This window comes from Perna viridis, chromosome 8 (genome assembly GCF_037379345.1).
Source record: "Perna viridis isolate PV_CMFRI_1.1 ecotype Kerala chromosome 8, ASM3737934v1, whole genome shotgun sequence".
Lineage (NCBI taxonomy): Eukaryota > Metazoa > Mollusca > Bivalvia > Mytilida > Mytilidae > Perna > Perna viridis.
Genome location: NC_142452.1, coordinates 18,876,908 through 18,888,242, shown reverse-complemented (window position 1 = coordinate 18,888,242; position 11,335 = coordinate 18,876,908). Strand labels below are relative to the sequence as shown.

General features: G+C 31.9%; 1 protein-coding gene across 7 annotated transcripts in view; it reads left to right on the top strand.

Annotated features, from left to right (window-relative positions):
- The window catches only part of LOC148609647 (uncharacterized), an 88,446-nt gene extending 78,008 nt beyond the window's left edge, over positions 1–10,438 (top strand). For 2 of the 7 annotated variants that reach the window (XM_088540651.1, XM_088540649.1), the window contains 4 exons: positions 2,591–2,683; positions 5,971–6,147; positions 6,749–6,775; positions 7,654–10,438. In XM_088540651.1, coding sequence (XP_088396777.1) covers positions 2,591–2,683; positions 5,971–6,147; positions 6,749–6,775; positions 7,654–8,133 — 777 coding nt within the window. In that variant the 3' untranslated portion in view covers positions 8,134–10,438. Of the gene's footprint in view, positions 1–2,590; positions 2,684–3,830; positions 3,957–5,970; positions 6,148–6,748; positions 6,776–7,653 lie in introns of those variants that run through there. The other 5 variants (XM_088540652.1, XM_088540650.1, XR_015914453.1 and 2 more) reach the window with 4 other exon arrangements.
- The last annotated feature ends 897 nt before the right edge of the window (positions 10,439–11,335 follow it).

The following is an 11,335-nucleotide window of genomic DNA, read 5'->3' as shown; positions in this document are numbered from 1 at the left end:
AATTTGATTTGATACAAGCTGTCTGATTGTTAGGATCTCTTTCAGTTATATAAAAACAGGACATGTGGTATGATTGCCAATGAGATAGCCATCCACCAAATGCCATGCAGTGAACAATTGAACTTCTACAGGTCACCACATGATTTTCAATGGTGGGCAAAACTTGTACCATAAAGCTATAAAAAGGTCCCAAATTAATGTGAAACTATTCATAAAAGACAGAAATCGACATAATATATAGAGAAAAAAACAACAATCACTGGACTGTATTTAAATCCATTCAACATTAAATTATAAGTAATGTTTCTAATTTTTCAATAAGTTATTTTGTATATCTTTCTTTGGTACTGTGACATTTTTAATATCAATCAGTCCTCACTCTACAATTCAAGTAATCCCAAAAAAAATTATTTTTGCTGGGAAACCAATTCTTAATATTTGGATTAGAATCCACTTAAAATTAAATGATAAGTAATATTTATAATTTTTGAACATGTTATTTTGTATACACTATTCAGAAAAAGAAACATTCTTTAAATGATCTGAAATTCTCATTACGGTACTTTGAAATTGTTAAAAGTGCTGAAAAATCAAGAGTACTTTTAAAATGTATTAACATCTACTGTCTTCGAGATTTCAGAGTTGATATATGTCTCCAGATATTATTGTGTTCACTTCATATAAATTTTCTTAAGCTCTATACGGTTTTAAATCCATTTACGAATGCTTTAAGTCAAAGAAGCTATAACATGCGGTTCGTTTATGTCTATTTGGATTTAATCATCCTTAAATTTTACACAACTGACTTATCTCAGAATAGATTTAGTAAAGGTTAATTTCCATCTTAATGTTACAGATGGTCTTCAATTTAAACAAGCGTGAACATAAGAATTTAATTTAGGTTTATGAGAAGTCATTTTGAGCATTATGCCTTCAACTCATGCAATTATCTTTCCTACTTACAAATTCATGGAACCTATCTGATGTTTTCTGATGAGTTTTACAAATTCTGTAGAATAAATTTTCAAGGAAATTCTTAGAAATGTGATATTTTCAGAACTGTGTTCATCATCATCATCATCAACTATTAGCACAGTGTACTTTTAAACATTTATTCAAATAGAATTGTTGAAAGTAAATGGAATATTAAAATTCTTTATTAACTTATTGTCTTGTTAGCAAAAGTTATGCCCCTTGCACAGAGTACAAGTAGTTGTATCCATACTTATCACTGAATGTCATGTTGATATCAGTGTGTTTTCTGGAAGTGAATTGACTTATAGTTAGTTATGGCATTGTTACACAAACTGTATGGTTCAATAGTTTTTACACCCACCTCATAAGGTACTTGGTGCATGTTACAATTGAATCTGTGCATAAGTTTTTATTGTTTTGTTCCCTTACATTATATAATGTACATCCTTGTTTTAGCTTCTGATAGGAGCACTGTCAGCTCTATGCAATAACATGGATGAGTTTTCTTGGTATATAATCCATATTGTAATAGTATTCCTATATCAGTCATTGTCTGATGGATTATATGGTGTAGTTCATTAGTGTTTTTTTTTCATGTTCTTGTCCCATTGTCTAATGGGCACATTACCAATAGAAAGACATTTGGTGCAAACAGTTCTGTCCATGTTGTAATATCATTCTTATCTCAGGCAATGTGTTAATGGATTATTTCATGTGTTGTCAGTAATCTACAGTTTGGTAAAGCATTAAACTCAACGTGTCTTTCTCCTTAATGGAGACAATATGGACTTTTATCTGTCTGTCCGTCACCAAGTCTGTGATCCTATATGTTCAGATATACAGAAGGAGCACATATTGTTAATTTGTGAATGATTCTTCTTCTTCTTTTCATCCTAAGTTTGTACTGGCCATAACTCTTTTGTCATCTGACTTAGGCTTTTAATATTTGGCATGTATCTTCTCTTGATGAATTTGATGAACTTGCATAAGTAGTTAACTGAATAATTGAGAGGAAGCTTCTATCATTCCATAGGTATTCAAATCTGTGTCTGATGGAAAGTTTTAATCTCTATATCTCATTTGTCTAGTTCACTACCTGAGACAGTTCATTAGGTGCTTTTCATTTATTCAAGCTTTTCCTTAACAGCATCACTGTATGTGCTATAAAATCATTTTAATGTTATCTGGTAGCAGCTGATCAGGTAGTTATCTGGTAGTGGCTGATTAGGTAGTTATCTGGTAGTGGCTGATCAGGTAGTTATCTGGTAGTGGCTGATCAGGTAGTTCATGTTTTGTTGATATGGACACCCAAATTTTTGCTGTAAATGACCTTGCTCCTTAGTGATGTTCATGATATTTATTATTAAAAAGGGTTAAGAAGGAAGTTAAAAATAAAACAATATACTGTAAACTGGGAAATTACTGCATCATCTTTTTTTCACAGTTTCTGTGATTGATCACCTTTCACACAGTTTTAAATTCATGATCTTCCCCAAATTATAGTATAATGTTCTTTTAAAAAATACACAACAGTCATACTTTTGCTTTACAGCTCTTACTGCAAAAATTGCAAACATTCCTTGGTTTACAGTAGTAGAACTTTTTATCTTTCCAGGATGAGATGAAGCTAGGACGCAGCATGAGAGCCGCTCCAAGGAGAATAGATGCTAAAGATGGAGTAAGAATCTCACGGAGGAATACCAATAAGGTATAGTTCTGAACAATGATGTTTCCAGCTTGGTAGCTTCTTTTATTATCTAGTGCATCATTCACTATTGGTACTTCCTTTATAGACTGGTACGTTTCACAGACTTCTCTGATCTCTACAGCCCCGTGCAGGTCAGGGTGTAAAAAGAATAGGCCTGCAGCAGCGCTAAGCTTGTCGTAAAAGGCGACTAAATAGTGCTCAGAACCCTACCTGGGGGCTAGGGCGCTCTGCCCACAGAGCAACTGGGATGTGTGCCCCAGGTGGTGGAATGGGGTACCCCTGGCGTGTTACATGCTGGGGTTGTCAGGGTATAATACAGAAAACCTGACTGCAAACCATAGTGGTGCACCGTGGTGGGAAAGATGCCATGTTCCTCGCACGTTAAAGAACCCTACTGTGGTATTCTTCCGGAGAAGGAACCATAGGGCTCCGCCACAGGGGTCTAAATTGTCCGATCCTACCCACCTCTCCCTATTTCCAGTGGCAATCAAAATTTGAAATTTTCATTTCATGTTCATTTTATCATCAATTTCATGTTCATCGTCTGAATATAGCTGAAATATTGCTGCTCGGACGTTAAACCCCAACAAACAAACAAACAAACAAACAAACTGATCTCTACATCTATATATGATGGATGTTATGTGTACTCTTATGCAGGAGGAACACAGCTGACTTGAAATTAAAATAGAAACCTTAGATGAAATTCTTGGAACATGTACTACTGGTACACTGACATTAATTGGAAAGCCCTCAATTGTATCTACTTACCAAAGTTAAGCAAGGACTTACTGGAACAACAATATAATTATTGAGCTATAAATTCCACTCAATCACTGCATGAAAGATCTAACAATACTTCATTCTACTTTCTGTTCTAATAACCTTCAGAATCTTCAGGTTTTTCCCTTTGAATTATGCCTCCAAAATCATGGAAGATGAAATCTAATTGCCTGATCAGAAAGGTCATTAGAACAGAAAGTAGAATGGAGAGTTGTTAGATACTATATGCTGTGTCTGAATTGAACAATTGATAGATCTTATTTTAATTAACGGTAGATTAACTTGGACAGTTGTCACATTCTGTAGTCAGGTAGTCAGTTTTTTGCTTTAATCTTTTTTTTTTTTTTCAACCAAACCATTTTAGTGTTACAACAACATGTCCATGCAGACATCTCAATAAAGGAGAAAACAGTATTTCCAACAGAACATGTCCACATGCAGACATTTCAAGAAAAGAGAAAACAGTATTTCCAACAGTCTGAGTCCTATTGTAATAATTAGAGCCTTAATTGGCTTCTCTCTTGACAAACGAGAAACAAACTGTTTTGCAATATTAGCCAATTACTAGCATGTCAGAAGATAGTGACACCATTTTTAAGAAATAAGTGAATTGCCAACCAAACTTGATGGATTAGTTTGCCATTCATTACTTTTTCATAACTCACTTGGCTTGACATGAAATAGAACACCATTATTATATTACATGTAGTTAGAACAGTGAACCTTATGTTTACAATGGATATTTATGGCCCTCATGGATTGGTTATAGCCTCAATATTCCCAGTTCTATAAGCATATAATTGTTGGTTTGTTTCTGATGGTTGGGAACTACTAATATTATTCTCATTTAGATTTGTTTGTTACTCCTGTTAAGTTTGCCAGGTTTTATAGATAATTTCTTGTCTAGTACTCAGTATATGTAACATTGAAATATGATAATTAGTGGTAGGGTGTGTGGATTGGAAGCCATTCAATTAACTCTTGGTGAGAGAATTTTCTGAAAACACCATATCTCATTTAACAAGTTGGAAACCTAACAAATGTATGTTTAAAGGCTATGTAAGGATGATTTTCACCCTAGAATTTCTTCCTTCTAGATTTATTTGACATTAATTATTCAGCTGCCTTAAAGCTTAGCGCAGTATTGCATGTAAGCACTCATTATACTGCAATTTAATTTCTACCGTACTTAGTGGTTTTGCTAAAAGGCCTTGTGCAGTTGCATAACTTAAGATGCAATGGAACATTAAATCATTAGGTTTCAGTTTCTCCAATTTAGGTTGAATTACCGCTCTAAAACATGTAAATGATGTGTTGCGTAACATGGCTAATCCTTTGGCAGATTTCAGTGATTAATTTTGCTCCAAATGTGAATCCACCAATTAATAAAATGTGTTCAATCAAAAGGAAAATTCAAAACAATCTGTAGCAGGTTTACGACTTTTATTTGATTCTTGTAACTCTCAATAGGGCTTTCAATTGCATTTGAATCACTTTCTAGTTTTTTTCATTTAACCAAATGAAAAAAAACAGGGGTCAAAAATTTTACAAAATAAAAATAATATAAAAAAAAGTTATAAAATAAGCCACATATAAACAGTAAAAACTCAGAAGTTTTGTTCATACAATTGGGATTATCTCTTCTTACACTATGTTATTCACCTCTTATGGAGGCCTTCAGGAAAAAAATGGCCTCCCTTTCTACTTTTTCATCACATTTTATTTATATTTAGTGCTATTTTTACCTTTTAATGTGGCTTCTTTTTTTACATATTTATTATTCATATGTATGGTTAACTTAGCCATTTCACAACTTCCATTATTATTTTAATGAATAGTTGGGCAATACTGTGAACTTGAGAACTTATTTTGAAGGCTATTTCTTTAGTCACAGTACAAAAGCAATGTATAATGAATTATATATTGCATCATGCTCTATTCTAAAAGGAAAATTTTAGTTTAGTACATTTTACATTTACCGGTATAGCATGATCTGTACCAGTAGATATATATTACTATGTCAGTAACTCAATCTAGTTTAAATGATGCATAGTTCACTAATGAGAATTACTTTGTTTACCAGAATATTTTCGTAGAATCATCGATATCATTTTAGTTTACAATCCTTAAATTTTATCACTAATTACTATCTATTTCAATAAAAATCAAACCATTAGATCAATTTTCTTTCACTTTACTGCCAGCTCCTAGAAAATTAAGCATCCATTCATTGAAGTCACATTGGGGTATTGTTTGCATTAATTTTAGATGACTTGAACTCAAAACAGAAAAATTTTATCCTCTCCTGGATTATGCCATTGATCAGTAGATAATGCACTCACATTGACCCTAAAGTGATTTTGACTGGGATGCTGTCAGCTCTTTCTATCAGCAGACAAGAAAGGGGGTTGAGATATTGAAGATCAAATCTTGGATGGTCCCTTACTACTTGTTATAATAGCAAATATATCTGGTACTAACCTGTATGACTTACCCTTCTTCAGCATGATGACTCCATTCTCACACAGCCATTGTTAGAAGTAGACTGTAACCGTCCACAGAACATTATCACAGAGTACTTTCACAACACTCACTTACCTCAAAAATCAAATGACCTTGATACACGGTCAGAGGTCAAAAACTTAGTGGGGTCAGCCATTTCTCCACAGCACCCAACTCAGGTACCAATGTATATGCATGACAAATGCATGTATTGGGATTATTTCACCATTAGGTTTTTATTATAGCTAGAATGATGTATTTGTAGAATCTCATTTGCTCAGATAAACTTTGTTATTTTTTTTTACTATCCATATGTATTATTTAGAACCATTTCATCAGAATTCACTGATCAATTTGGATTGCAAAAAAAATATCTTCATCACTTTATCTAACAGAGTTTCAATTAACTAAATCTCAGAGTGCTTTGAAAATTTATAATAAATATTATTTCCATATTTGTAAAATCACCAATTATTCCTTTGTCAGAAATTGTAGTAAAGGAGTTATATCAGAATGTTTCAGATTATAGAAGAGTAACTAGTATTACACCTCCAACAAGAGATAGAATGAGATTCTATTGGTAGATTGTTTAATATGGTTATAGAGGCATCTGATTTGCATGGACATTGAATGCTATCTTTTAGTTTTCATTGGTATAAAAATGATTTAATCTTAGTTGGTGTATTGCATTGAAAGGTTTTATTTTTTAGTCCATGAAATGTTTCATAAAAATAGCATTTTTAAAGGTATTTTTATCGTGCATGTATGTGTTCATTACAGATTAGATCCAACTGTATGTCAGACAAGGTAAACTTTGTACACATTCTAGTGATATAGGTCTTGCTAGAGGTTCAAATAAAAGTTCAAACACCCTACATTTAGCTGAAATTTAACCATATCCTACTTACCAATTAAGGTTGTTTGGGGCCCAATAGAACTTATTTTTAACTGCTACATACTAGTATTTAAAATACCTGCTTCCTCATTTTTAAGTGCAGGATCATCATTTCTTTGTCAACCTATACTAAGGACTTACATTACAAGTCTGCCTTAAAGTTTGGTCATCAGTTTTAACTACTACTTATTTTGAACCTCAAATAGCTGTCTTGGCTTGCAGTAGATTAAACCTATATTTTTGCATGTTAAAATTTGTAAAAAAAAAGATAGTAACAGTATCCAGTTTTCTTCCTTAACATATCCCTTCCTTTCACTAGTGGCATGATACACTTTATTTTAGTCTTATGAAATTCTGATGAAGTTTAGAACTGCTGTGTAAGTCTTTTTCAAGATTGATTGAATACATGTAGTACTTCAAGTAGTGTTGTATAGCCAGATAATTTCCATCAAATTTAAAATGAGCAAGCCTTTATTATAGAACAGTTAAATGCCAGTATTTAGGATGTGCATGTATTAATTAAAACAAATGAAGTCAGACCCTATCTGAATTTTGAATGAATGCTTTGTATATAAAAAGAAAGCCATGACATTTTTTTCAGTTTAAAATTTAAGTCAAATTTAAAGATTCTAGTTGATTTCAAATTTAAATGAAATCTTATATCTGTATGTATATTTCGTGTATTATAGTTACAATGAAGTTTCACATGAAATGACTTGAGTAGCATTATGTATAGATTTTTTAAATTAACTATTTGTTGATTCATCACATTTTATAATTTTTTTTTCAGGATTTAATTGAAATACTTAACAGACGACAACAGTTATTACAACAACAAAGAGAAGATCGTAGACGGTTTCTACAAGACCAGGAAGCAAAGGAAAAAGCTAGAGAAATAGTAAACTTAGCTTATTTAAATTCTAATAGTGCTCTGTTGAGAAAAAGTAAAGAGGAGAGAACGAGAGAAGGAGAAAGACTCTTAGATGATGCATTTACCTTAGCAAAATCCGCTCAAAATGGCAGTGAACAAAATCTTTTGAGAAATCAGCAGGATTCCGTCAAAGGTGAGGCTTCTGCACGCAGGGGATCTCAACAATCAGCAGTTGACCAGTTATGGTCCGATGGTCACATTCAGGATGCTAGGCGCAACAGTATAACATCAGATAAAAAACAGGAAGATGACTTTTTTGACTCAAGCCCAAAGGCTGAGGCTAGTGAGGACCACATGATCAAATATGTCAGGGATGAACTCCAAAGATTGGAAACTTAAACCTATTTATCTCCCTTTAGTAACAGTAGTGAAAACACTAATTATACTCTTTGAATCTGATTACTGTGATATTTGTAGGAACCTTTCATTTCTTCAAAGACTAACTTCATTCCCCTTGTGATATTTCCATACAAAAAGTACATTTGATTCTATTCTCCATATTTTTTTATGGTTTAATGAAACTTATGCCATTTTTTTTGTCTTGCTTAACCAATTTATTGATAACTACTTTTTTTTTTGGAACAAACAATCTTTCCTACATAGACTTTCTTTATTTTTGTTCCAACCATGACTTTGCTCAAGGCCGTATGGATATTGTTTTCTTCTGAATTACAGGTCCACTAATGAACCTGGCACTTTATGCCTTAATGGTGGCATTTAACTAAATTTATACAAAATCTTATCTTTACATAAAAGTATTGTATAAAGGTTTTATATAAAAATGAAGTTGAATAATTTTTTTTTTTGCATTAGAATGTTATAGAAGTAGAAAAAAACTGTATGTTTTGAAATGACAGTAATACAATCACAATGCATTTTAATGTCCAAAATTCCTTGGCACCACAGCATATGTGGTCTTAGTTTTCTTTTGTTTGTACATATACATGTATTTTTAGTAAAGTTGATATTTGTAGAAGTGTTTGAATATGTGATTTAATAAAAGGTACTTTAGTTAATGTTGATTAAAACAAACTTTAGAATGTTATCCATTAGTCCCTTTCATAGTGTTTGTATTTCACATCCTTACATCTCTTACCTATCCTACAGGCTAGTAAATCTCTTTGCTAAGATTTACAGATCTTTTAGTTTGTATTGCTTTCATGTGAATGAATTTGCTTTTTTACTAGACTTGTTATTTTTACATGTATTCAATCTGCATTTTTAACCTCTTTCAGAATTATGATTTTATTTGGCTTAAGCATTGATTTAAACAGTTTGTATTATTTAGGTATATATTCAATTTGGTTTATTAAGGGTTATGTTTCAACAGGTTATATATTGTTCATGTGTTACAACTGTAACACCTAATCTATAGCTTAACTTTGTTGCTGGGTGTATTTTTGATGTATATTTTTATTGAGTATCAGATCCAGTCTTAATTTACCATAATTTGAAAGATACAGGGGAAATAACTCTTACAATCATAAAGAGAACAAATTGCTAAAACTTCATGTTTTCCTACAATCAAAGTTTTTTCTGTGTATGTTTATTCTCATTGTTCATACCTTGCACATGTTACATTGCATTGATCATATGTAGTTTCATTTCTTAGTCTGCCATTGTTTATTGGTGCATAAAGCTAGATATTTTTACATTTCAATTTATTTATGTTTTTATTTTGATTAAGAGACAATTCTTTGGTTGGTTTTAACCTGAAACGACATTCTGAGGGCTATTGTTCATAGGACTTTATCGATTGTCATGCTATTTAAAAAAGTCTTGGTCACATGAACCGTTTTCCATTTCAGTTCAATATCAAATCTGTTACATAAAATCGCCATTGTTGTGAGAACAATCACTTTCATGAAAGAATTCAAATTTCATTTTAAGAAAGAATGCATTTATTACCATTACATGATGTTATCTGGATATGTCTGATATATAATTCGTCTGGTAAAGGTTTTTTGTTTAATTTAGTAAAGATTGAAAGACAACCAATGCTTATTGATCACTGAAATGTTTAGTTTATGTTTACATAGGAATGATCAATATTTATGTGCAGATTTTCAGTCGAAATTTGCAAAATCTAAAAATGTATTTATTACGGCGAAAATTTTAATGCTTGGAGTAGGATTGTTAGAGTATTCATGAATTAAGCAAATATGGATGAACTTCAATTTCATAAAAATCACTTCAAAGTTTATTTGCTGTCTTGCTCTGAAGCTAAAGAGTTATAAATTTTGGAAATTTGTCTATTTGATGCTAAAACTGACTTTTTGAGATTTTTTCCCCAAACATAACAACACAAATATTAATTGAATCCAGTTTAATTCAAATTAGTGTGTATATGTGTACCAAATAAATCATACGTGTAGAATGTGTACATGTAGAATGTGTACCAAATAAGTCATACATGTAGAAGTCATGTTTTTGCTTGTTGTTTATCATTAAATAATACTTGTTTCAGAAACACAAGATTTCTCATAAAAATTAATGAAGTTGAAGTTCATCGGTATGTTTTTTTTTATTTAATAATTGTTGATCATTGCAAAATATCTGTGATATGTTTAAGGTATTTGTATATATACTTTGTTCTGTCTCTATGGGAAGTAGACTCTGTAGTCCAATAAAGTATGTGATTTTAGCTGTCTTCTTGGTTTTACCCACTAAATGTTATTATACCCCCTACTGGCAAAGTTGGGATATATAGTGATATGGGTGTCCATCCTTCCATCCATACTTCCTACTTTTCTGTCTTTTAAGCAGGGGGGTATAACCTTCCCTTTTCATTAACTCTTCCTTCCACTGAATGTCATAGGATCTATATAACCTATTCCCATTATGCACTTGTCATTTTAATTTTTTATCAGAATCAATTTTGAGTTTTCACACAACAAAACATGAAAGATCTTTATGAATGTGGGGACACTGAGGTACCCATCTCTTATCATTTACCTGTCCTACACCACTGCATGGAATTTAATGAAACTTTCACAAAAACTTTATTTCACATATCCTCTTGTGCAGATCCTTTTTTTCAGATTTTGATCCTGATCAATTCAGAAGTCATAAAGTGCAATCTAATTTAGAAAGTATTGCTCACAGGTTTTGTTGTTTATATTTTGGTTGTTTATAACCAGAATGGATGTGTTGAATATGTCAAAGAGACAACAACCCCACCAGGATGAAAAATGGGTATGTTTTTCATGTTTTGAAAATTGTACATAATGAGGAAATACTTGTGGATTTATAGTTTCAGTGCTTGAAATGTCCCACAAAGATCAGCAGAAGTTACACTACAAACAAAATACTCTTATACAGTACAGAATGTATTAGAAATTCCAACTTCTGATATGATATGGTTGTTTCTAAGGCATTTTTTCCATGGAAACCTCTATTAAATACAGATTAGATATTCCATGCCCATATAGGGCTTGCAAGTCTTGTTGTCTATTTATTTTTAATCCAGAATTTCTTATGTTAAAAGCATTTAAAAAAAAAATGAAGACTGAATTGTATTAAGTTTGCTACAGATACACCC